Genomic DNA, 26,148 nt, shown 5'->3' with positions numbered 1-26,148 from the left:
TAAGGTTTACCTATTTATTGCCAGCTCACATAAAATATAGCAGATACTGCTGAATAATGGTAACGATTGAAAGCTCAACTCTAAAATTAACTGGATTTGAAAATCGAGACACATATTTGAAATCCCAGTTTATAATTAAATTTTATAGATATGCTTTTCATGATCATTAATAAAGCTGTTTCTTTCATTTAATCATTTCTGTTAGTCACTATTATTTAGCTTAATTTTCTACATTTGTCATTTTTTATTTTTTTACCTTTTCTGTGGTCGTATATTTGTCTGTTTTATATTATTGTTGTAGTTGTTGTTATTGTTGTTATTGTTGTTGTTGTTTATAAAGGGAACTACCTTCCATACTTACAAAGTAGACGATATTTGGGTTCGAAAGATAATAGAATAAAAGCTATTAAATGTGTAACATTTATTCTATATGACAATTAGTGTTGTCTATACATTACATGATACAATAAATGTAATGGATATAGAACACATGATATAGAACAGCCCTACCCTAACTGTTTTATTTGCTCAAATAATTTAATCAAGGACACAGCATCCCTCAGTCTGTCTCCACTGATCGGGCATCAGGCGTCAAGAGGGCGCTTACTGAGGCCACGCCCACTACCGCCCAAAGCGGAAGTCGGGCTGTTGTTGTCACACTGGAAGAAAATGGCTGCAGCCCCGACTTTTTTTCAATGAAGAGCACCGATATTTCAATTTCATTTCGTTTCCTTGCATCGGAGCTACAATCGACTGCCATGCAATCCAGAAGGCAAGTCGACGCCACTTGTTCGGACCGCCGTCGCTCCGCCGCGCTTCGTTCCGGACGACGTACGAAGCCGTTAGCGCAGCTCTGAACTTACAGCTCAGCCCACTCGGAGCGGGCGAGCATGCTAACGTTAGCCGCGCTAGCCTCCAGGGTCAGGCATCACCGAGCGTGTTGCTGTTCAGCTGCTCCCTTTGGCTCGCAGTCACCACAGTCCACCCACCTCAGCCATCCTCAACCTTCACCGCTCACATAATGTGTACAACATGCTCACCCATGCCCAACATTTTAAACGTTGAATCAAGTTAGATGAGGCTGTTGAGCTCGTCTCTCAATTCAGGTGTTTGTGTGTTTGTGCTTGTGTGCCATTTGATGAAGTGCCAGCCAGACTATTTGGCATCACTTACAATCTCAACAGCTTGCCAGCCACTTTGTCTGTATCTCTATTAATTCTCTTTTCATGTGCGTTTGTTTCGCTGCCCCAGGGTGTGAATGGTCGCTTCAAGAAGGGGACAGTGTTGGGCAGAAAGGACAGCATCGTCTACTGGCTGTGGACCACAATGGTGAGTTTCAGCTCCTGTCAGATCATTCAATAATCATTGACTGATTATCTGGCTGCAAATAAAACAACCATATTGGTTCCCTTTCACCAGCGTGAGTTCCAGTTATGACTAATCTATTCCCTTTCGCTCATTTTCCCCCCAAAGCAACAAGTTTTGGAATATGCATTGGATCGAGCTGAGGTAAAAAAAAATGTACTTGTGACTTCATTGCTTGTTTTTGTGGAAAAAAACAAGTTAATTCGTTTTGCATAGATGTGTTTCTAACCACTTTTTTCATGCCCCATTACCGAGTCACTGTAGTCAACAGTTATTAAAAGGATATTATCTGTTTTTCCAGTATATTGTTGAAAGTGCTCGACAAAGACCTGCCAAAAGAAGAATTTCGTCTGGTGGGAGGAAGAGTTTGTATCAGAAACTTTATGAGCTTTATATGGAGGAATGTGAGAAAGAGCCAGAGTTAAAGGTTTGTGGTGTACAACTCCTATCTTGTTTAAGACAGGGTAATAATAGACGTGCATTTAAAAATATATATTTCAGTCATTCATTCAAGGCAAGTATAATATTGCAAAAGGTTTTCACGTAATACATTCTGTTGTTTATTTATGAGCCTAAAATATCAAAATTGTCATGTTTGCTTTTGTAATTCCTTAGAATAAATATCTTCTATGGTCATTTGATGAATTTTCTGACAAAGAAAACCCCCCTGAAAAATATGTAATACTTTGCAGGTTTAATGTGTTTTCTTTCTTGTCTTTTTGCAGAATCTGAGAAGAAATGTGAATCTACTGGAGAAGCTGGTGTCTCAGGAGACTGTGTCTTGTCTGGTGGTAAATCTGTACCCTGGGAATGAAGGCTATTCATTAATGCTCAGGGGGAAAAATGGATCTGGTGAGCGATTCCTGTCGAAACCATTTCTTGAGTCTCGTCTATTTGCATGGCGTTAATCTCTGTTATGGTATAATTCTGGTACCAGTAACGTTTGTGTTGCTTTCCAGATTCTGAAACCATCCGTCTCCCATATGAAGAAAGGGAACTGCTGGAGTACCTGGATGCTGAGGAGTTGCCTCCCATTCTTGTGGATCTCTTGGAGAAATCACAGGTGAGATTGGATTTTGTCGGTTTCAAAACCAAAAACTGAATTTATAACTTAATTTAAGTTGCTCTTTTTAGTTATAACCTTTTGTAATTTCTGGCTGAATTCCACTGTATGTATTGTATTTCAGGTCAACATTTTCCACTGTGGCTGTGTCATAGTAGAAGTGAGAGACTACAGACAATCTGGTAATACGAAGATTCCTACCTATCAGACCAGGCACATCTTGCTGCGCCCAACCATGCAGGTTATATTACTAACTACTACTTAAATATAAATTCCTATCAGTTGAAATGTATTGCCTTACATGAATTGTACTCTTTTCATAATATTATGTCCAAATGTTTTGGCAAACAGACTCTGATCTGTGACGTACACGCCATGACCAGTGACCACCACAAGTGGACACAGGTAAAGTATTGCGTCTGATCTGTTGATATATAAAGAAATTGTCGAATTTAACATATGACTGGATCACTCGATATTCAACTCTTATGCTCTAATTTTGACTCAGCAACCTTCTCCTATATGACTTCAGTCTGTTGTTCATGGCTTCTTTTTTTTTTTTTTTTTAACTTTCTTTAGGATGACAAACTCCAGCTGGAGAGTCAGTTGATTCTGGCCACAGCTGAGCCTCTGTGCCTGGACCCCTCCATTTCTGTTACTTGCACAGCCAATCGTCTGCTTTATAACAAACAGAAACTGAACACTCGCTCTATGAAACGGTAATGCATTTACATCTTCACTGGAGTTTCAGCCGCTAAATGTATTTTTGACTCGTATCAGAAAACACAAGAGATGTGGCCCTGTGTCTGAAATAGTTTGTTCGCTTCATAGGTGTTTCAAAAGGCACTCCCGAGCGGCTCTGAACAGGCAGCAAGAGCTTTCCCATCTGCCCCTTCCACCACAGCTCCGGCTCTACGACTACCTACAGAGGAGAAAGGAAAAGAAGCCAGCTCCAGGCATAGACCTGAAAATCTCCAAGATTGGAAACGTAAGTGGTCACTCTTCTTCACAATTTGTCAAGCACACCATGGCATTTGGGAGTCAGACATTCTGTAGCTGCTAAAGTCATAACTGAAGAGTGTATGCTTCTCCCCGTGGTTAGTTAGACGAAGTCAATATGTAGCAGCACCTTTCTAAAGTTACATTTTCACTGTGAAACGTCAGTCTGTCTTTTCGGTTTGAAGGGATTGGCCTACAGTCGATGGCATATTACTAAACAGCCTTGGTAGATGCCTGCAAAGATGCCTTGTCTGGGAAGTGTGATGAATTTACCTTCTGACAGTTTGTCTCCTTCTGGCGGTAATGTTTTCGTCTTTGAGTTCAAGTATTTTTGATTTCACTGTGGTTGCCAGTCAGCAGGGTGTGTACTGCCAACACAGCTTGACTTCACTTTCTGCCTCACTGGGTTCTCTTTTTGGAGGTAATGGCGTTAGGAACATGGAGAGCACTTTAGTTCTTTTATTTACTTATTGGCAGCTGCTTAACTTGGATTGAGTTGTACAGACATGCTGGTATTGTGAGAAGCCTGTTGTTGATGTTTGTGGCAGACTGTGAACTACAAAGGCAGCTCTTGCTGGTGGTTTTTTTTGCCCCCAACTGCTCAAAGACTGATCCCTGGTTTGGTTTAGGCGAAGTTTGATTGAAAGGCTGCTTCAGGAAGGCACAACAACTGCAGATTATAAAAGAAATTCATAATAACATGCTATGTGCAGCTGTTTTGGACTCTTTAAACCATGTTTGAGCTGTTTTAAGGTCTTAATATGAGAATACCATGAGAATAATCTCTCGCATTGTGTCACATTTACCCCAAGACATAGAATGGCTGTTGAAGTTATATCAGAGAATACGCATTAGAACTGCTTTTTGTCTCATGTTTTGTCTTCATAATTTTCTCCGATGTTCAATGTAGGTCAGAAATAATTAAAGATAAGAGCAATCAGAGATTACTGACGTCTGCCAAAGACCTGGACTCAGGGAAAAAAAAAGTTTCCCGATGACCTCCAAAATCGAATGGAATCTTTCATGGCCTTATAGTTTTGTCGTAATCTCGCTAACGTGCATACAGACAGACAAACAGATATACGCCGAGGATTTTGTTACATCCTTGGCAGACGGAAAAATAGATGGTCAAACATTTTGACTGACAAGATTAACGGGGGCAGATCTTCTGTGGTGACTGTCAGCTATTAAGACAGGACATTACGAAAGTATGGGGTAACATTTTGTACCAGTGCAAAGTAATTCAGAGTGGAGTTCTCCATTTTGGTTTCTCCTTGTTTGATTGAAGCCAGAAATCTGAATCTTCTCTTTATCAAATCCTGAGTGTTTTATGACTTCTGATAGTGGAATATTAGTGTTTCTGTTCTTTGAATTTCAACATAAAAAGTTAATTCATGTATTCGTTTGATTTTGTTTGCGTGTTCATCAGACTCATCACCCCACTAAAAGTTTAATTTTGACGGTGGAGCTTCATATAGTTCAGAGTTGGTTAAAGCATGTAAACCTTGATTTGTCTTTTCATTGAAAACAGCTAAGAACTGCATTTAGGTTTTTCAACGTTTGCCAAACCACTGTCTCCCATTCTGTATTCAATTCCAAACATGAATAGAATGATGGGTTAAAAACAAGTTATTTCCAAGATTATCTCAGCATGTCTCTGCTCTGATTAACTTTTTCCTCGTGTCGCCATCCCGACTTGTCCTCTTCGCCCGCAGTGTGTTGACATGTGGAAGCAGAGCAACTGCCAGCTAACCGTACCGAAGGAAATCGATGTAAGTTTTTCAGTCATCTCTTATAATACCGTCACCTTTTGAGTTGAAACGATTTCAATGCTGCTCAGTACGTAGTGCATCTTTTATAAAGTCTGTCCTAAAAAACCTGTTTTGCTTGCGCATTGCTCCAGGTGGAAAAGTACGCGGTGGTTGAGAAATCGTTGCAGTTGGAGGACTCTCAGCCCACGACTGTGATTTGGCCGGCTGAAGTAAGTTACCAATGATGGTTTGTTTCAATGCACCCGTGGAAACAAAGTAAACTAAGAATTGTCTTCCTGAATTCCCTTCGTTGTCATTATCCGGTCTGTTAATTTAATTGTGAATAGATGGCTAATTTTAAGAAGTTTTACACAAATTGCTTTTTGATGACAAACCAACTTAACTACAGTCAACTGTAAATGTCAAAGCACTTTTACATTTCACAGTCACTTTAACATCAAGGGGAAAAAAACACTCAAAGACTCTAGTCACATGTGGGATTGATGTCATTTTTATCACCAAATAGTCTTGAAATATCTGCGCATTTCTAGCAAATTTCATCCTTTGGGAAAATCCTACTCATTTCCTTTTTTTCACTTCTGCAATTGTTAGAATGCTTTTTTCCCCCCCATTATGAATACAGAGACATTTCTGTAACCAAATGGCTGAATCCATTAATGTGTTTCCCAACATCTTTATTTGGGTTGGTTGTAACTTGATAGCAAAGCAATGTATCACAAATCTAATCATTATTTGTCTCTCATACCAGCGTTTCATTACACATGAGGCTGTTTAATTATACACATTGCTAGCTGCTGTTTTGGTTGTTCTGTTGAGTTAAGGAGCGCTGAGACAGAAAGTTGATCTCCCTTGAACCAGCCATTTAACTGCTTTACTACTTTACCACATTTGACACCACAAGCAATGTAGAATCACAGATTTACTTATGAATTGCCTGAAACATGCTTTTGGACTCTTGGAGGCAACCTGTTGAAACCTGCACAGGCAGAATGTGCAAACCCAGTAAGGCATCCATCCGGTGTCTTGACTCACTGTGTAAGATTAAAAAAAAAAAAAAAAAACATGTGCTTTTCCACCATTTGTTTCCCCAGGAAGTCATAGACGACTACACATTTGAGTGTGAGGTAGGAGGCCAAGCTCAGAGAACCAAGGTGTCTATCTTCCAGTCCATGGGAGATCCGCTGGTGTACGGCAAGATCTACTGCGCTAAAGAACCAAAAGCAGAAGAGGACAGTACGGACTTAAAGCTCATACATCCTCCGTAAGAACGCTCAAAATGAAGAAAAAAAAACGTACAATATAAGCGACCTCTGTAAAAACACTGGCCTTTGTTTCTTTTATGTCGTTCAGTTTCCTCATAGGATCAAAGATAGATGCCGACCGGTGAGTAAGAATTGTTTTTTTTCCCCTGAAAACTCATTAAGTTTTGAGAGATAAACTTTTACTGAAGCTACAACCTTTGTCCTTTGAAAGGTTTCTTACTCAGTATAAAGGAGTGTATGAACGAGATGTGAAATGTCAGGTGAAGATGTCCCATAACTCAGGCATCGTGGGGCAGGGACCTCCTTCTCCCAGCAAAGATGAGGTAAGTACTGCTTGATCGTTATTGGAAGAACATCAACCGTGGTTTTCTGATTAGCAGTTAGCATTGTTGAGAAAATGAATACTGCGATTAACAACTCGGCTCAAAACCTCGTTCACAGGGCGATGGTATTTCTTCTCTGGTCCAGGGGTCTGTGCTGGGGAAAGGGGTGAAGCACCGGCCCCCTCCCATCAAACTGCCTTCAGGATCGGGCAGCAGCTCCTCAGGTACAGATATTGTTTCTAACAAAGAGGTGTAATCATGTGGTGGCCCGACATGACTTATTGGTATGAGGTTCAAATTTTTTTTTTAAATGTCTCCCCTGGTAACTTTCTATGGCTTTCTTCATCCTACCTTTAATAACAAAAACAACACTCGCACCCTTTTATTACTGGAGGAATTTTTATGGAAAAACCCAGCAGCCAAACCCCATCGCAACAAAAATGCCAACGTACAGCCTCAGAGTTGGATGTGTGAAAGTGTCAGAGTTGGATGTTTCTTTTCATGAGTTGCATTTCGACTCGCTTTGTGATTCTGAGTTCAGGTCAAAGTGGAGGCATTCGCTCTGCCAAACACATGGTTTAAGTCTAGAAGGCAAACCACTAAATATAGTTTGTTTTAAGTTGTCTCAGGATCACAAAAACCTACAAAGAAAATAGCTCGGGGGAGATAATTATTTTTTTCTTGAAGTGTTGGTGAGCGTGCAAACGATGGGAAATAGAAATGCTTTGAAATCCCCCTTCACATCGCACCCTCCTTTTTTTTCCTTTTTTTTTAGGTAACCCTTACAGTTCACAAACCACCAGTGGTTTACTTAAGTGTCCTACACCCCCTCCAGCCAAAAGTCAGTCTCTGAGCAGGAAGCACTCCATGGAGCTGGGCCAGGTGGGCCTGCTGTCGCCTGCCTCCCTCTCTCCTATGGGCTCTACACAGAGTGAGTACACCACAGTTTCCCTACTTGTTTTCACACTAATCCGTCAACCAGTCGACCTCCCCGGACTCTGACCAGCTCTGGAGCCAGTAAATGTCATCCCAGTTTCATATAATTCAAACATCATTGTGATGGCTGTGTAATCATTCTCAATAAAAACACAGATCCTACTACCAAGGAGTAAGAATGTGAAATTCAGCCAAAAATGACGATGGGGATGGGGGATGAGGGACCCTCTGCTGAGTGGTGTGGAGCCAGTGGGAAATTGGTCAAGGTCCAGATTCTAGATCTGGAATTTTTCACCAGATGATGACTTTGACAAGAGTCCATATCTTTCGAAATATTTAAAGGCAGGAACCTACAGGGACGTATCAGGCAGCTGACAAGCATGCAATACTGCATCAGCCAATCATTTCTAACACTAATAATCCCACTAAGAGCAGCTATCAAGCAAACTGACAAAGACATTTGATATGCTCATGTATACCTCAGTATCCAAGTATGAAACATCTAATCAAACTGAAAAACCTAATCGGCATGTTTGTTGTTTTGTTTTTACTCCTCTAGGATCGGGAACCCCCAAGCCATCCACCCCCACACCCACGAACACCCCGTGCTCGACCCCGCACCCCGCCGACTCCCTGTCCGCTCCGCTCTCGTTGACTCCTACTCCTTCAGACTCTCCTTTGGTCCAGAGCCAGTCCCAGCCTGCCCTCCTCACGCCGTTTACCCAGCAACAGCTGGCCCTCAGCCAGTCCCTGCCTGTCATGACCATTCCCCTCCCCACCATGGGTACGTCCATCACCACCGGAACCACTTCGTCGCAGGTCATGGCCAATCCAGCGGGCCTCAATTTCATCAACGTGGTCAGCTCTGTCTGGTAAGAGTCCAAAGAGTCTGTGACACAACACAGTGTTGCTTGTGAGTCATTATCACTTGTCTTGATGGTCACTTTATGTCTCGGTAGCAATTCTCAGACGTTGATGAGCGGTTCAAACCCCATGCTGGGTCCAGGCCTTAACCTGAGTGGGATCCTGCCACCTGGAGGGTTGATGCCCACAATGCAGTCTGCAGCCCAGGCTGGTGAGAGATGTCAGCGCTATGACTGCTTTTGTATTGCACTAATCACTTAATCAGGTCACATGACCTGCAGTCAAATATCCTTCCAGTCATGTTTTTAAGCATCTATATTATAGATCTTGAATTCTTTATTTACTTTGCTCATTGATGAGTTGGTTTTTTTTGTCCTAGTGAAATGATGTTGGAGTATTATTTGAACAAGAAGGTTTTTTTTTTTTTTTTTAATGTTTTAAAGTAGAGGGGACCTTGAATGATTGTAAGGTGGTAGAACAGATGAATGCCCCCAAATGCAGCATATGTATTGAGACATTTGACAGAATTTGCAAGAAGAATTAAGGGGGAAAAATGTTTTATATTCAGTTGATTAATATTCTGTAGGAAAAAAAAACATAAAAAGCAGGAAACTATTAAAAAAAAATTTTTTTTAGAACCCCTAAAATGTCTGAAATTTTTTTAGAATAATGCTCTATATTTTTTCTGCAGTCTGAGATACAACCTGACATTGCTTGCCTTATCTCAGTAACGGTACACAAGCAAATTATACAAAGCTTCGTATTTTGAATGTGAAAAATGTTTATATTGTTAATTTAACTGTTGATTTCTTATTCAGGGAGTCCTTTCGGCCTGAACAGCAGCACTGGAATGAGACCACTGAACCTACTGCAGGTATGACTTTGTACCAGTTCGTGTTCAACACTACGGAGCATCCTCTGGCTTCTTGTTTGACCTCAGTGTCTTTGCCCTTATTCTCACTTCGCTTACCACATCTAATGTAGTGATCTGTTAGTAGTGCAGTGCCGGGTTTTTCAGACTCCCTTCAATTACCAATCATTACATACACTCCCCTCCAAAATACTGTTACCGGTGAGGTCAATTTATCTATTTTGGCTGCAGACTGAAAACATTTGAGTTAGACGTCAAGTAATTAAAATGAGACTAAAGAGCAACACACCGACTTTTTTTCCGAGTATTTGGATTCGGTTCTGATACAAAGTTCAGAAGACGGCACCCTTTGTCTGACTGCGCCCATTTTTCTCGTGTGCAGAAGTGGAGCAATAAACAGCAGTGAATGTCTATTCTCTAAGTAACATTAAAAATCAGAGAGATGTCTCTGGGTTGAAACAAGCCTTTTAACACTGAGAGGAGATGGAACATCATTGTCCGAACATTGGTCATAGCCAGTACAATGTCCTGAAGAAGAAAGAAGTCACTTTTGTACAGATATGGAACAGGTGGAAAACAATAACTGTTGACCACAAAATCATTGTAGGCCTGGTACGGAAAGACCCTTAAACAACCGTTGTTGTCAAGGATGTGATCATGATCCCACACATAACGGTTCTTTTGTGAACCACAGTGGAGGTAATGGTTTTGGCCTGCGTTGCTTCTTCTGGGAAGAGCTGTTAAATCTTCATTGATGTCACAAATGATAACCGCACTACGGTGAACTCTACAGAAATATTTTGTCAACAGTTTTACGTATTCTGCCAAACTGATCGGGACATCCTGATAATGACCCAAAGCACAGTGGCAAAACTCAAGAGCAAGAAGTGGAATGTCTTTAGACTTGAACCTTATAGAACATGTATGATACCTGCTGTGGAGGACACTGGAGGGACCGAATCGCCAAAACATACAGTAACTGAGAGGCTGGAAAAGCATTGAGAAAAATGATGCAAAAGTTGAGCGACGTCAGTGTGTCACAATGGGTCAGTTGTGCAAGCAAATGATGTGTTTAATCAACCTGACATGTATCTGTTCCAATACTTTTGCTCATAATGAAAATGTCTGGGCTCAGACAAAAGATGCTGTCTTCTGAACTGTGGATCGGGTCCAAATGCAAATATCTCCAACTAAAAGCTGAGTTGGCGATCTTTTTTCCAACATTGATTATTTTATGTAAAACCCAAATGTTTTCGGTTTAAATGGACACTAAACTTTTGGGGGTGAGTGTACAGCATGCAATGTAGTGATGCGCCCTAATAAAAGTGTTCTAGTATCTTAAGGACATACATGTTTTGTGTGTGATGCCCTGGCTAGAACCAACATGCTTATAGTGACGGCATCATTACCACCCCTCTACCTCTCGAGCTGCTAAGAGTCTCCTCGCCTTTGCTGCAGGATTAGTGGCAGAAGAAGTAAAGGAGATAATCTGAAAGCAGCCTTGTCTTGGTTGAAGATCAGTGCTCATGCATTTTCCCTTTTAGTTCTTAGTAGTGCTGATAATCTGATAGTTGCGATGGTCTGTGTTGTTTGCTTTGTTAACGCTCCCATTTCCTTCTTCCTCTCTCCTTCATTCTTATATGTGCATCATTTCTTCCCTCCTGCCTTACTCCTGTCCCTCTTCAATCCTTATCTCCCTTTTTTTTTTTTCTTTTACCTTCCCATTTCTTGTTTGTTTGCGTGTCTGTGTTTCACATCTCCAGATCCCCACTGGTCCTCTCATCTTTAACTCTCTGCAGCAGCAGCAGCTGTCTCAGTTCTCCCCCCAGCAGAGTCAGTCTGCCACTTCCAGTCCTCAACAGCAGGGGGAGACGGTGAGACGCAGCATTCACAAGAACATGCACTGTCCAAAAAAGCATTCATTATGATGAACAGCGAGATGTTGTGGATTTAAAAGCCCAAAATTGTAATATTTGGGGTTGAAAGGGTTTCATGAAGTTGATCAAACTTGGTACAATGTAATAAAAGGCGCACATGTTGAATCACAACTGATTGAGCCACAAACGCATAATTAAGGTTGACTGTTGAAATGAATGAAACAATTTTGAAATGAATGAAATAAACTGTGTGAGAAACAGGCGCAAGACAATGAAGAATTAAACTACATATAATAGTTTATCAGGAAGAAACATACAAAAAGTTTATCTGTGAAGCATGTGCACAGCTCTTGTGTCTGCGTTTCATTACATTGCATTTTTATTTATCTGAGAAGATGAATTCCATTCTTCTTAACAACAAGATTTGTTCTGCCAAACATTCATCCACATATGAGTTTCATAAACGGAGGGGGTCATTCTATGTTTGGACCAGTAAAAAAACAGGGTAAAGACAGTGAAGTGCATAGAAAATATCAGAATGCGAAGAAAGACATGAGGAGATCAGACAGCTGCGCTCAAAAAAATTGAAGTGACCTAAGTGTATTGACAAATCTGGCTTCATCACAAGATTCTGAAAGCACTTATGGACACGACTGGAGCCAGGGCTTGAGTCACGATGGAAAGTCTGAAACTGGACCAGCTCTCAGAAACTTTTCACCATATAAGAGCAGATTATGGGAGAAAAGCCCAGAATTTGACGGTGGATATGTACAAGTAGTACAAAATCAAGTATTGGCTCTCAAATACTAATGCTGATTATATTTTTAAATAAAAGTTGCATCTTTAGTTAATTGTTTTTATTTCCTGTTTATTTCTTTTTTATGCTTATTTCTTGTTTTCTTGAAGCCTTTTTGAGTTATTTCTTTTTTTTTTAATATAAAACCCATTTCTTCCTTGCACTTGTAGTTCTGCTAGATTTTGTAACTGTATGTCTAAAGCTGTGTATTTATTGTAAGTATTGAGTTACAGCCCAAACTTAACGTCTCACTGACTTTTTGCTGGTGACCTTGCTCTCATGCATTATCTGTGACTGTCTTTTCACAGAACGACCAGGGGTCAGATCAAGGTTTAGGAAACCAGCAGACAGCTGTCATCAACCTGGGAGTCGGGGGCTTCATGTCTCCACAGGCGGCAGGTACGAGACACGCAGACACACACCGACATGAAAATACACTTTAGAGCCACACGAACCTCCACTAAAACATTTCTTTTCTATCAGTCCTTTAACCGATCCCCGAATACAGTGACACCGTGCCACTAACTAGTACTAATAAGATGAATCTTACTAATGTGTAATGTGATTACTGTTCTTCATGCCTCATTAGTGTGTAAATAAACATGATCATTGTGCTGAAGTTTAGTTATTTTTCCTCTCTATGGAGCATTTATCAGATGACAGGAGGGACTCAACTTCCCCATCTTCTCTGCTACATTTTCTCTTTTCTTTTTGTTCTGTTGTTTTCTTTTCCCCCCCCTACCTTTTATCTCCTCCTCCTGCACCGTCCTCGCATTACCTTTCAAATTGTTCACTCGCATCTTTCCTGCTTACAACCTTTTCATACCCTTTGCCATTTTAACCGTCTCAAAAAAAAATGCATTTGTTCCCCTCGCCCCCCTCTTTTTGCCTTTTGTTCCATTTCCTTTCACGTTTGCCTGCTGACCCCCGTGGTCCTCTGTCACGCTCCGTTTGCCTGTATGAGCTCTTCCTTTCTTCACACTCCATTCCTCCTTCTGCTTCTCTCCCTCCTGCCATCACATCCTTCCCTCTGGGGCTCCCTCTCTCCCTCCTCTTCCCCCCCTCCCTTCCCTCCCCTCCCCTTAGTGCTGTCCCAGTTGGGCTGTGGGCTGGATGGTACTGGGCCCCCGCTGCCTTCTCCAAGGCTTCAGCAGCAGCACCAGCCACAGATCCAAGTAATACAGCAACATTTACATTCATATATACACACACACACACACATATATATATATAAGTTTGAAAGAGCCAAATACAGAGTTGAGGTGCATCATCTCATGCAGGTTTTTGTACATATAATTTATTCATTTATTCATTAATCAAGATTTTTTTTTTTCCCCATTTAAATAAACAATATTACCTTGCTGTATTGTGTATGTCACAAGATGAGACAAATACAAATTTTCTTGTTTCAATAATTCAGTTTTTAAAGGGCTTTTACCGATTTGGACAAATTAATTTATAGATAATAATGTTTTATTGTATAATTACAAGTAAACCCCCGACAATATTTGAAAAGACATATTTCTAATGAGTGCAATTACTTACAGTGCAGGTCTGTTTTTCATTTGAATCCTTCACCAACACTTTCTTTGTTGTGTATCTGCACATGCATCCCATTCTGTGTGTCATGTTTGGTTAAAATGTTGTTTTATAAGCAGTAGTTTCCAGTTCCCATATACACGCACACGCACACACACACACACACACATCAGAGCTTCTGGCACTTCCAATGGCAGCGACTAATGTGTGGACTCCGAGAGGCATGTTCTTCTTACACAGCACTCAGCCACAGGATGATACCGTAGCTATATCTGATTGAAAGGTTGCTGGTTGCATCGTCGCAGACGTGATCGGCTGTAAGCATGAAGCAGAGTTTGATTCTTGGTCCCATTTGAAGTCGCTGACTCACTCTGAAGCAGAGAGCACGGTGGCTAAAGCTGCACGTTTGTTTTTGCCAGCATCGCAGCCGGTTGGGTTTTGTTGTGTGTTATTCTGCCACTGGTGCTGCTTCACTGTATCCTGCCTCACTCCTCAACAAACTCCGTCCCGCCCCAACTGCCCCCCCCCCCCCAATCCTCTTCTTTCCCCTCTGCAACCCATTAACCGCTCTCCTGTGTTTCTCTTCACACTCTTCCTGTATGTCGTGCGGAGCAAGTTTCGGTACAGCTTCACTAACATGTGGCACCGATAGATACGGTTAAGAAATATGAGAGAGGCTACCAGCAAATGTTTCTTATCGCTGGCAATGGTTCTATAAACTGACAGCTTTGATGCTGCATTACGTTGCTTTTTGTAACATTTTGGAAGAAAAAAAACCTCCTCTCACTTTGTTTTCTGTCTTTCTGTTTTTACCAAACAGTTGCAATTCTTGCAGCACCAAATGCAGCAGCAGCAAATGGCTATGGGAGCGGTGGCTCCTCAGGGGGGAACGCCACGGCAACATACCGCCAGCCAACCAAGAAGTAAGAGGAAGAGGAGCACGCCACAGCCCCTAACCAAGTCATGACAGACTGTAATCACACTAAACCCCCTTCTCCCAGCTACACCAGGATGTGAATGATCCATACTGTGCTCTTTGTCTGGCTCACTGTGGAGACTGCAGATAAGAGAATACTTTTTTTTTTTGTCCTTTCTCATTGTCCTTTTCTAGCCGATAATTTTTTCTATGTTCTGGTTGTGGAGAACCAAAAGCTGTTTCTGCCACAGAGGTGGCTTTTTCTTAAAAAGTCAAATAAGCCCCTAAACTTTAAAGAACCTTGCTGATATTTTTTAAGATGAAATGGAAAAAGTGATTCTTGTCGGAAGAGGACTCCCAGTGACGCACTCACTCTCTTCAGGAAGACCCACCCCTACCCTCCCCAGACTGAAGAGGACTATGAATGCACATTTTCAGGATTCCTCTGGAGGACTGACCGTGGTACAAACTGCCCTTTACGCACAGACCCCATCTGAGCAAAATTGACACCAAACCCTCCATATTACCACGACATGTGAAAATGCAAATCTGATCTTGGAGTAGTGCCTGGGGGCCACTCTCTACCTCTTCGGTGTGTTGGAAGTCTTTCCTCTGTCAGCAGTCCCAGCACACGGCTCAAGCAAGGACTCGAGATCAACATGCAAGACGGTGTACCTGCTTTTGTACAGCACATTTGTCAAAGGCGTTTCCTTTTAATTAGTTCAGGAGCCGTGAGCCGATAACTATGAGACTGTGTGTGTGTGTGCGGGTGTGTGTGTGTGTGAGAGAGAGACATTTCTGGACTCCCAAGAAATAATTTTTTAAGCGGTCTTTGTCAGCAGTTTTATTGTTGTTAAAAAAAAAAAAGATTATATATTGACAGTGGAAAATACAGCTTTTAGATAAATTGTATGTGCAAGTGTCTTTATTGTTCCGTCTTTACACTGCGTATAACTTTGTCGATGAGTTTCTGGATCTCTCTCTGTCGGGCCGTCGCTCGGGTGATGCACCCCTGCAGCTTCTCCCCAGAAAGTGGCGTCCCACCTAAGAGACAGGGAAAGATCATTCGCTAAGTTTAGATATTTATTCCAACAGGATTTATCTATTTGCATGCCATGCTGATGTAATGACATGACACAAACATTAAAAACATACCGTACTTAATACACCAGTTAAACAACCAATTGGCAAAGAACGTCATGAGAGACAAAAAATGTAAATATACCCAAAGGGATTAAGGAGAAAGTTGGTTGATGAATGTTAATGCTCAACCATACTGTTACTTTGGGGGACGGGTTCCTGTTGACCCTTGGAAGTTGAAAAATGAAAATGTCCACACTTGGGTTTTATGGAAGAATAATTAATTTCACCACATATTTTGGAAGACCAGCCTATTTAATATTGTCTTAAATATTTTAAGGCAAGTAAGAGATTATCAAAGCAAATGGGCAAAATGGGTATGATAATATACCTTAAAGCAGAAATTGTCATACTTCCATAACTTCTTAAAAACTTTACTCATGCGCCACTTATTTTATTAATGTAATAATATTTAGACAAAATGTGACATAAGTGCATAAGTTACTAAACATGGTCACTTGCTTGATAGAAGGTTAAGAGTTCTTTCTTCTACATCTTCATCTGTGCTTGCTCACGCACAATTGTCACGTGCCATTCTAATTGAATGTTAACTGCATGGCCTGACCATCATTTGCACAGGGAGAAACGGATCATCACAGGCTGTTTCTGACCCGGTTTGTGCAGAGAGCAAAGTCGACCGGCCTCATCCGTCACCACTGTGAGCTGTGCGGTTGACAGACTCTCCTCCTCTGCGGTGGGGTCTACGATTTGTATGGAGCTGCACAGAGAGGAGGTCAGGATTACACAAGAGATATGAAACATACCAGAACAAAACGCAATTTGGAATTTGATTGTACAAACTCACTCATCAAAAACGCAAAACGAGGCACCAACTGGATGTTTGTGAATGGTTAACCCTCGTTTCTTCTCTGGATTCACCTCTGGGGCGCATGTCTCTTTGTTAATTGTGACCTCTGGGAGCTGTGCTGTGAGGAAGGAGAAATACGGTATCAAAACCTGCCTTTGTAGTAAATGCCGGCAAGGACCAATTCATTAAGAGATAGTTTTAGATTGAGATGATGATCAAGTAATACTGTGCAATAAAATGAAATGTCCACTGCAGTGAAAATTGAGCCCATGCAGGACATACTATTCTTTAAAGCAGCCAGCAGCGCTATGATGCAGGCATCCAAAATGTTCCCGTCATAGTCGAGACACATTATGTCGCAGTACAGCACCCAGCACAACTGAAAACACAATCACAATTAGTACAAATATTCACAACAAGAATAATCAGCGCCTGGAAATGTGCACAATTCTAGTTTACCTTTCCTCTGTCGACGCACAAGTCTTCCGCTTTTATCAACTCAGAGCTGGAACATCCGTTAAGAGAAAATAAGTAAAGCAAAAGGTCGGCACAAAGACAACTGTTGCCTGTCTTAGGAATGTTCAAATAAGTGTCACACCTTTCAATCACATCAGCGACGAACTGGCTGGCAGCCTGGGCCTGCTCTCCCGGTGCGCCGGGCCTGAACCGAGACGAGCACAGGGGCGGCAGGTCCACATTGGGGACTGACCAGGAGGGAAAGAAGACAACACAAACACTTTGCTTGGTTGAAACCAGATTTTTTCTGCATTAGGAATATCAAGAATTCAGATAATCAGATCAAATTCAACTAGCTAGTACTTGAGTACTTCAATGGTTAAGCGACTGTACCTGGAGTCCAACGGATCTGTACTTACCAATGTAACCTTTACCAGGTGCCTCCACTGAAGGGTTTGCCAGTTCCTGAAGAAAAACTAATTTTATACCAGCTCCAGATAAACTGGTCCTGTTTTCGAAGGCTGCGCTCGTCTTACCGCTTTGATCCCACAGATGATTGTTGTGTTTCCGAGCTTCACCAGAGCCGAGCCGTTGGCTGTGGATATGGACCCTAAACAAAGACACAAGAGGAAAATAACACGCAAGTTCAATGTAATATATTACCCTGATCCAAAATGGCATTGGCTTTCTTGACAAATTATTTTGAAAATATTCATCAGGGTCTATGTTTTCAGTTTTTAAGTGTATTCAAAAACCTAAGTGATGTGAGTTAAGATTAGTGGCTCATTGGTTTTGATCGCCACAACAGTGCAAGAAACTGAAAGAAAAGCAAGAAGGATTAGTGTCATCATGTTGACATAAAAAGCAAAACATTGTCCCTCACTCATTGATGGCATTTCTTATTGTGTAATCTTGTTAGGAGAAACTATTGTTTTTGAAATGTGCATGAAGCTGTTGACTTTCTGTGTATTTCCTTATGAACAATTCACCACATGAGGGAGATGACGGATATCTACTGGCAACAGCAATACATTTAAAAATGTGAATGCTGTTTGCACTATGAGAAAGTGTTTCAGAGAAATTGTGGTACAAACCATTATTCTGAGCTGACTGTGCTGGGGTTTATTGTTCTCAGCTTTTTTTCTACTTTAATTACAGCTTGATTTTGATGATAACAAAGAAAATGTGTTGTGCTTGTCTAACAATGTTATGATTTAAATTTAAACTTTCTCTTGCATACAAATGGAAGTTCCAATCTATCCAGAGTCTGGATGCAAACTTTATGGATGTCAACTCATAATGGGTTTGCGCCTGAATAATGCTGTTTTCAGTCATGGAACATATGGTTTACAATACACTACACTCGGGAAAAAAATTGACACATATGTAAAGACATTAAAAGGTTCTTATCCACTAGGCATAAGTCAACAAAGGCCACTGATCACCAACATACAGTCAATGATCAGCAATCTTTAGCTTCACAGAGTCTCTGTCTGGGATTAAATATTAGACATTTGAATATTTCTTGGTGTAAAGCCTCCTCACCTATGTTCAGTGTTGTGGTTCTGAACTCAGACAGCTCCCGTCCATCGGGTCGACAGTTTTCTTTCTGAAATATGGAACGTGTTGCACTTACTGTGTTGTTACATTAAATACACAAGCAATAAGTATTTATTGAATCACTGACCAGGAAGCTCCTGTGATACTCCAGAGGCTCAGCAGTCCTACAAATGCAGAACAATACCAGAAAACGATCACATTAGTGGCACCTTATTAAAAACTATCAACACATGTTGATTCTGGATAAGAAGCAGTAACACGCTCGAGACGCAATACGAGCTGGATGACGTTTAGAACAAACACAGTCCGGGATTTAAAGCACGAGGTGAGGAAAGCTGATGTGGAGTCGCTGTTAAGTACGTTTTATAATGGAAAATATGATAGTCCACGCAGTTATTGAACATTTTTAGTGACAGTTTAGACAATCTTACTTGAAACCAGCCGCCATGATGTTTTGATTAACCACGTGGTTTTGACCTACGGTGGCCGACAGGGAGGAAGACAGGCAATTTAAAATTCCCACATTTGTTATCCACACATCATTCAAAACGAATACTTTTCTGATGCGGATTGCAAATATCAATGTGTGCATATAGGCTCTCTCGAGATAAATAAAGTATGTTTTGTGTAATTGTCAAATAAAAAAAATACGATTTTACTTTCGTCTAATGCATTGTATTGTGTGGTTTTTATTTAACAACCATGTTTTGGGTTTTTTTGTCGGAGAAATCAACGTAAAAACCGTACTTCTTGTCTATAAAGCTCGGTCGAATGGTCTTGAGCATAAATCTCTGATTTACTTGTAGAATAGAAACCATCCTGACCCCTGATATCTTTTGGAACAGAATAATTCATTCATTCATTCCTTCATTCTTTATTTCATTCTCTGGGGCTCTGTAAAATACTGTTCTTTTTTAAATTGTGTTGTTAAAATCGTATTACTGTTAACGTCGTGTGTTCTCCTGAACGGTAGGTGGCGCTGCAGGCTGGTGCAGCGTCTCCCAGCGCTGTCTTGTTCATCTCTGGTGACGTGTCGAGAAGACGCAGTTACTTCCGCGTCGCAGCTGTGATTGGATGTGAAGTTCAATGAACTTCTCACAGAGAAATGTGAATATAAAGATTCCTCTTCAGTGCCTCTACTCCTCAAATAGCTTATTCAACCTGACTTTGTTCTGTGAGTCTCGGGAGGTCAGAGCAGTGTGTTAAATAGGAAAAACTAAGAAGGGAGTAAAGCTAGCTGCTCAGCTAGCCGCCTGTACTGCTCAGGCTGCAGGCTCATCTGAAGGAAAATGGATTTGATCTGTCAAATACTTCAAGCTTTAGTCGCTTTAGCAGCTCTGGCTTTCATTGTGGTGAGTATGGATTATATATGACTGACAAGGTGTTTACAAATCGACGCTATACCTTGTTTTTCAGACTTGTGTTCATGTGACTACTTGACTTGTGTGCAAATATAAATCCTGATTTGACAGTAACAGTCGCATGGTGGATGTTTTTGTTGTTGTTTTGTTTTGACTTTTCTATTTTACTTTATTTGTATTTTCTCTATAGATTTCCTCAATGGATTTATTTTACATTTGTTGAAAATACACACAAATACATTCAGTTTCAGTTTGGTATACTAAAACGCACAATTTAGAGCAACCAGGAAATACTACATAATGCATTTCCATCATCCATCGAATTACCCTATTGCTTATGTCAATATTGTGATATGATGCTGAGCACTATGTTAGGGTAATGTGTTTTTCCATGTTCATGTCTGTTTGTGAAGTAAAATTAAAGGCTGTTCCATTTTCTATCATTCAGTCTTGGTATATATATATATATATATATATATATATATGTATGTTTGTTTTCCAAAATGTGAATCTATCTTGTTTTCACAAGATAGATTCACATTTTGGGAAAACAAACAACCAGTAGTGATATCAAAGTAGTTGATTTTGTTATCTCATCCAAACACTTCACAAATTAGGCTGCAAGTCACAAATGGTAATATTCGTGCCATATCAGTTTTAAACTACTATACAGTTGAATGTTTTTGTCAGTTTTTACTCGGGAGCATACTGGAGCTGAAACTTGAAAGGAATAGAAATGTAGTTTCAAAATCAGGCCATGACGTGGACATTTCACAGACTTGATACCATCACGAAACCAAAGAACCACTCTCATATTTCATCCTTTTCAGGTGCTTGTGGTTGCACATGTAACTGCAGGGATGGTGAATTTGACTCGCCACGAAAAGGAGAAGCACTTTCCTACAGCCGCTGGAGGGAAGGAGCTCTTCCCCAGCCTCCATGATCCCCACTCCAGGGAGCTGTCGGTGGTGATCCCGGCCTACAACGAGGAGCTTCGAAGTGAGTGATGCCAGGTTTACTGTCTTCATAAAAGTGCAGGTGCAGCAAACTTTAAAATCATCAGCTGAGGAGAAATGCATTCATTTACCTACCATTAATTTCCAAACAACTTTAGTTTGAACTTTCACTGCCCCTGCAGCAGGTTATCGACACTTAAAAGTGTCTCTGTGTCATTTCAGTGCCTGCGATGCTGGATGAGGCTATGGATTACCTCGAAAACAGGCAGGTCAGTACTGAGCCTCAAATTGTGATACGCTTATCATATTTTAATACTCCGTGATTAACAAAGAGTGGCTTTGAGAGGGGAATATCCTCTGAAACATGTGATTCTTATGGGCGTGTTGTGTACACTTGTCAGATTTGATCCATTTAAAACAAACCCTGGTGTGTAAAAGTTCCGTCATATCGGAACACTGAATGCACCAAACAGTCTCAACGATCCAACCAGAGGACTTCACAGTCCTCAGAACTCTTATATAATTGGAGAAGATTTCATTTGATGTGCACAGCTGTGGACCTCCTGACAGTTTTATTCTTACGCTTTTTAGAAATGTTATTCAGTTGATAACAATCCATCCACAATTATTCGTGCTGCTTTGAACCCGGCTTACAGCCCTAGAGATATTGCGACAGACATGAGCATCTGTCAGGCCGCAGGGCTTTCTCTGGAGCCCTTGATTTAATTTCCAATAGTGGCAATTCAAGGTATAATATCTGTTCAAGTTACCACATTTGAAATCAATTTCAATTATTATTTGTTTATTTAGAAACTAAATGGCTTTTAAGTTAACATAGAATTCATCATTCAATCAGGTTCATTTACCGTTATCTAGGGAAGGATTTACATTAAATTAACAGCCATATTTCTTATTCATTGTTAAATAATCATAAAAACTGTAAAATATTTAGTTTACATTCTTTGGTCTGATCTTAAAAGTCCTGTTAAACTGAGTCGAGCATAAGCTTTTTTTCCACCAACTTTGCATCAGCTCAGGGATCCATAAAAGAAGTATGAGCACTGCTGTAAAAACAGCTCCCGTTTCTCAGTATGTTATTATCAAATCCGTCAGTAGGTGGCAGCATTGTACATATAAAACGCCTGTTCTGACAGCCCCGAATCTTGTGTCTTTAAATGCAGAAAGAAAATCCCTCTTTCACTTATGAAGTCATTGTGGTCGATGATGGCAGCAAAGACAAAACCACAGAGGTAATAACATTTAAACCTTGTTAGGAAAACGTTTCCAGCACCCTTTTTTTTTTTTCCCATCATTGAAATTTTGCCCCATTAAACATTCAATAAGAATACCAGCAAGGGTTTGTTTTATGAGTGATCATTGTGTTGATGTCCTGCTAGGTCGCTTTGCGGTACACCAGGGAGTACAGTGCAGATAAAGTACGGGTTCTAACGCTGGTGCAGAACAGGGGCAAGGGAGGAGCAGTGCGGATGGTGAGCATGCAGATGTTGCAGCAGCAGCGGTGGGTTGGGTGTCCTTTATTTTGATTGCTCACGTGTTTTTCCTGTGAATCTTTTAAAGGGAACCATGAGCTCCAGAGGGAAATTAATTCTGATGGCGGATGCTGATGGAGCCACAAAGTTTTCTGATATTGTGAAAGTGGAGGCGGGGCTTAATGACCTCAACCCTAAACCGGTATGGCTTCCTGTTGCTGGTGGTGTTGAATACATTTTGGTGCAAAGGTGTTGTGGTCAGGTTAAAACTGCTTCTCTTGTTTTTTAGAAGAACATGGCCATTTCCTGCGGTTCCCGAGCTCATCTAGAGGAAGAGTCTGTAGCTCACGTATTGGTCTTTTTTTTTTACGTTTTCAAAGAGCACCGACTATAGGACTGTTTTAGAACGATAAATAACAATACTTTTTTCTTCTTCTTTTTTTTTTGTCTGCTCAGCGATCTCTGTTTCGGACCTTCCTCATGAAGGGTTTCCACTTCTTGGTGTGGTTTTTCTGTGTGAGGGGGATCAGAGACACGCAATGCGGCTTCAAGCTGTTCACACGCGAGGCGGCTCTCAGGACGTTTTCCTCTCTACATGTGGAGCGATGGTGAGGAAGTGGCTGCTTGCAGATCACTGTAACCGCTGCTATTCCATATTTATGTTGCTGCTAATAAAATGCTCCTAGCATTCTGACTGCAATCCGATCTGGATTTTTCTGCGATCACACCTTATAATACAGATTACTTTTTTTTGTAATTGTACGTTACATAATATATAAGTCCAAAATGTGTTATTTCTACATGGATTAGCTGCGATTACAGATTCGGTCTCAAACACTATCTAAGTTTGGCGACGCCTGACTTCAGCCATCTGGTAAGAGCAGCGCTGTCTTGATAGATGTGACATGTCGCAATGTGGGTGATGTAGACTTTACTTTGAAATCCGCTTTCAGCCACAACATCAGCTGGGTAAAATATATTCATTGAAACTCAATTGGAATCACATTTAAAACCTTCTTCAAGTGTGGGTTTTGGTCTTTTTGACCAAACAAATTGATGACGTGTTGGTTTTGCTACACAGACTTCAAAAATAATCCGTGTGAGTACATTTGGGCTCTTGAGACCAGATTAAAGTGTTAACAGCCGCCTCACATCGGGTGTTTTAGATTAACACGTTAAGTGGAATCTCAGTGAACGTAGTCGGCGCTTTACTTGGAATGTGTCAATGTTCCTCATCTTGTTCTTTGGATTTGATGCCATTTTTGAACTGTCTGTTTCACAAATTCTTATTGAAGCCGATGCCAAAACAACCAGGGGACTCCACACCCGGCACTCGTCTTTAGACAATAAATGTGATTTAATGTAACTTTTGAACATCTGTTGTTCACTTTTCACTCCCTCCTCGCAGGGCTTTCGACGTGGAGCTGCTGTATATTGCCCAGTGTTTTAAAATCCCCATAGCAGAGGTGGCCGTCAACTGGACCGAAATAGAAGGTAGGTTTTTCGTGGAATATGTGGACATGTCGTCCCCCTGGACCACCTATGTGTTGTTCTATAAATAGCTGTGTGACTTATGTTTGCAGGGCTGTCACTGCCTGATTTAGTGGAATGTGCTTTTATGCAATTTTATTTATCGTCACTCCTGGGAAGTTTTGTTCTCTTATCAAATGTATTGATTGCTTATAATCATCGCTCACCTGATCGTGCCGCACTCTTACAATACAAACATATTTGGTGTTTTAAAAGCATCACTGTTGTTTGTCGATTTGCTCTGTCAGGGTCTAAGCTGGTCCCGTTTTGGAGCTGGCTGCAGATGGGCCGAGACCTGGTCTTCATTCGCCTGCGCTACATCACCGGAGCCTGGAAACTGCAGTCGCCACATAAGACTGATTAGCCAATCGGACAAACCCATGTGTCAGGGAGATGGAATATGATAGGGCCGTCCAGCCTCCGCATGAGATGGGATTCCAGCCGTGTCCATCACGCACTGCAACCATCGGCAAAGTACAATTTCATGCTTTTTCTTCTCCCGGCACAGCTGGATGCGAAGTAATGACACAGTTGTGGGTTCCTCACAATCCTGCCTTTTCTGTGTGGATACTGGCGGCTGTCAGCTGCCGTTACACATACATTTCTGTTGCCACAGCTTACAGGACGTCTGTATAACTGAACCATGTGATAAGTTACTGTTTGTTTTGTTTCCAATCAGCTGTAAATGGAAAAAAGTGAAATGTGAATAATCTGATCATCTGTGTGTTGTCGTCCCCACACAGAGCATGAATGTGTTATCAAGTTTTTATAAAGCAAAGGGTTTCTTTCGCAACATGCATCGATGGGACTTGACAGGTTTGAGGATTTGAATAAAAAAAATATTGAATTAATATCATGACTATCGATTTATTTATTTACCTACAAGTTCAACCCACAATTAACGAGCCGCAGGATGTATGTCAAGCATTTCAATACTTTGCAATTTTTGCTTGAATCATATCAAACATTGGAGGTTTTCAGGTTGAAATTGTTTTGTTTTGAATTTAGTTAGAAATATCAAGGCAAGACATCAATAATGTAAATTTATAGCACAGTTCTTAATTACTCTTAAAAACTGTCATCCTACCTTATTGGAGGATGTAGTGAAAAACAGCAGTCAAATCCAAATAGATTTCATGAGCCATGATTTAAAAAGTAAGGTAACTTTGTTGTCAGCCACATTGTGAGATCAACTATATTTGTCTACAACCTGAGGCTACTATAAACAACTCGAGGAGGAAATGCAAGTAATGGCCATGTGATGTGTCCTGCTCCCTTGTGGGGCCTCATAGAGCCTCACTTATGGGTCTGATTTTATTGTTACATTCACTATTTTAGCAAATCCTGTGCAGAATGGTTCAAGGAATATCTACTCAACTGTTAAAAGACGATATCTGCATGATGTGGCGGTTTGTGTTGCTGAATTTGTAATCCGTGATAGTTAAGTTAGTCATCCAGGAACATTATTATGACCTTTCCTCCATCAAAGAAACAAAAAAAAATACTCGAATATATATATAATTGTATTTTTTTTTGGTCGGGGGGGGTCTGACGCGGATGTCTCTGCGGCCCCGGGGAGCGCATCCTGTTTGTGCCCCAGCCTCACTGTCTGCGCTGTGAGACCAGACAAGACAGAGACGGTGAATCATAATGTGCACATTTCTAGCTTCCTGTCTCTGGAGCAGACTGCCCTGTAAAAAAAACAACAAAAAAAACAGTCACATGAAGAAGGCATGTCATTGATTCAGGTCGATTCCAGTGTTCGACTGTGCGTAATGATAATAAGCGTAAAAATAATTGCTTAAAAGTTGTGTTGTTTGCAGGGAATCAAAGCAATAAAACCAAACTTGGGTTTGTTGTTGCACACTTCAATGAGACAGACAGGTTGGTGCAGTGTGTGCGTTTGGTAGACCATCGCAGTGCGCATTTACCTGGTGGCTCGAAAAGGGGAATAAGAATTTAAAAAAAAAAATGTTTTGACAGGATGCCCAGACTAGTCTCACTTCTTGATGGGAGTATTGTTACGTTCCGCAGCAGTTGCTGTAAACTGTGAAAATGTCAAACTTGTAGACTCACTGTCGCCAACCGGGGCTTGCGTCATTAACTGGACCGGTCATGGCACTCCCAATAAAGGATCGTATCCATCCGCAATATGAAAGCCCCCGCCCTCTCTTCAAACATGGATAAAAACACAAAGGTGCGATTTTCTTGGCATGCTGGAAGCACTTAAGAAGCCGATGGGGGGAAACGCGTGCTTTTGTAGA

The 26,148-nt window shown here is 41.0% G+C and overlaps 3 protein-coding genes across 4 annotated transcripts; 2 read left to right on the top strand and 1 right to left on the bottom strand.

Annotated features, from left to right (window-relative positions):
• Positions 1 to 1,267: 1,267 nt before the first annotated feature.
• Positions 1,268 to 15,263, top strand: supt20 (SPT20 homolog, SAGA complex component). 2 transcript variants are annotated; one of them, XM_080508369.1, is made up of 23 exons: positions 1,268 to 1,329; positions 1,474 to 1,509; positions 1,667 to 1,792; positions 2,091 to 2,217; positions 2,325 to 2,428; positions 2,553 to 2,669; positions 2,780 to 2,833; positions 3,008 to 3,147; positions 3,260 to 3,416; positions 5,143 to 5,199; positions 5,331 to 5,408; positions 6,291 to 6,460; positions 6,550 to 6,582; positions 6,673 to 6,784; positions 6,903 to 7,008; positions 7,560 to 7,715; positions 8,280 to 8,592; positions 8,680 to 8,795; positions 9,403 to 9,458; positions 11,219 to 11,329; positions 12,437 to 12,527; positions 13,215 to 13,303; positions 14,488 to 15,263. In XM_080508369.1, the coding sequence occupies exons 1-23, from the start codon at positions 1,327 to 1,329 to the stop codon at positions 14,632 to 14,634; spliced, it is 2,499 nt and encodes an 832-aa protein (XP_080364495.1). In that variant the 5' UTR covers positions 1,268 to 1,326; the 3' UTR covers positions 14,635 to 15,263. The 2 variants fall into 2 exon arrangements, with proteins under 2 accessions (XP_080364495.1, XP_080364496.1); XM_080508370.1 differs by lacking the exon at positions 13,215 to 13,303.
• A 134-nt stretch (positions 15,264 to 15,397) lies between these two features.
• On the bottom strand, positions 15,398 to 19,010 carry exosc8 (exosome component 8). The gene is made up of 11 exons (XM_080508371.1): positions 18,979 to 19,010; positions 18,675 to 18,711; positions 18,533 to 18,596; positions 17,524 to 17,597; positions 17,407 to 17,452; positions 17,130 to 17,235; positions 16,991 to 17,036; positions 16,814 to 16,910; positions 16,529 to 16,649; positions 16,335 to 16,441; positions 15,398 to 15,627 (listed from the first exon to the last, which is right to left on the bottom strand). The coding sequence occupies exons 1-11, from the start codon at positions 18,993 to 18,995 to the stop codon at positions 15,509 to 15,511; spliced, it is 834 nt and encodes a 277-aa protein (XP_080364497.1). The 5' UTR covers positions 18,996 to 19,010; the 3' UTR covers positions 15,398 to 15,508.
• Positions 19,011 to 19,619: 609 nt separating this feature from the next.
• On the top strand, positions 19,620 to 24,725 carry alg5 (ALG5 dolichyl-phosphate beta-glucosyltransferase). Its single transcript, XM_080509477.1, has 10 exons — positions 19,620 to 19,899; positions 20,739 to 20,907; positions 21,087 to 21,133; positions 22,046 to 22,114; positions 22,262 to 22,354; positions 22,443 to 22,556; positions 22,644 to 22,703; positions 22,811 to 22,962; positions 23,763 to 23,848; positions 24,133 to 24,725. Exons 1-10 carry the CDS (start codon positions 19,837 to 19,839, stop codon positions 24,246 to 24,248), a joined length of 969 nt encoding a protein of 322 aa, XP_080365603.1. The 5' UTR covers positions 19,620 to 19,836; the 3' UTR covers positions 24,249 to 24,725.
• The last annotated feature ends 1,423 nt before the right edge of the window (positions 24,726 to 26,148 follow it).

Source organism: Blennius ocellaris (assembly GCF_963422515.1).
Source record: "Blennius ocellaris genome assembly, chromosome: 14".
Lineage (NCBI taxonomy): Eukaryota > Metazoa > Chordata > Actinopteri > Blenniiformes > Blenniidae > Blennius > Blennius ocellaris.
The sequence above is the reverse complement of the archived record's forward strand: the minus strand, read 5'-3'. Positions and strand labels throughout refer to the sequence as shown.

Excerpts from the sequence above, each read along its gene's own strand:
- exosc8 (XM_080508371.1), bottom strand. Across the intron at positions 17,453-17,523 it reads TCATCTGTGGGATCAAAGCG|GAACTGGCAAACCCTTCAGT; the intron begins GTAAGACGAGCG and ends GTTTTTCTTCAG. Across the intron at positions 16,442-16,528 it reads TCGTTTTGCGTTTTTGATGA|CTCCATACAAATCGTAGACC; the intron begins GTGAGTTTGTAC and ends CTCTCTGTGCAG.
- supt20 (XM_080508369.1), top strand. Across the intron at positions 8,593-8,679 it reads AACGTGGTCAGCTCTGTCTG|CAATTCTCAGACGTTGATGA; the intron begins GTAAGAGTCCAA and ends ATGTCTCGGTAG. Across the intron at positions 9,459-11,218 it reads GACCACTGAACCTACTGCAG|ATCCCCACTGGTCCTCTCAT; the intron begins GTATGACTTTGT and ends TCACATCTCCAG.
- alg5 (XM_080509477.1), top strand. The coding sequence starts at position 19,837 with ATGGATTTGATCTGTCAAATACTTCAAGCTTTAGTCGCTTTAGCAGCT. Across the intron at positions 22,115-22,261 it reads GCAAAGACAAAACCACAGAG|GTCGCTTTGCGGTACACCAG; the intron begins GTAATAACATTT and ends ATGTCCTGCTAG. Across the intron at positions 22,704-22,810 it reads AGGAAGAGTCTGTAGCTCAC|CGATCTCTGTTTCGGACCTT; the intron begins GTATTGGTCTTT and ends TTGTCTGCTCAG.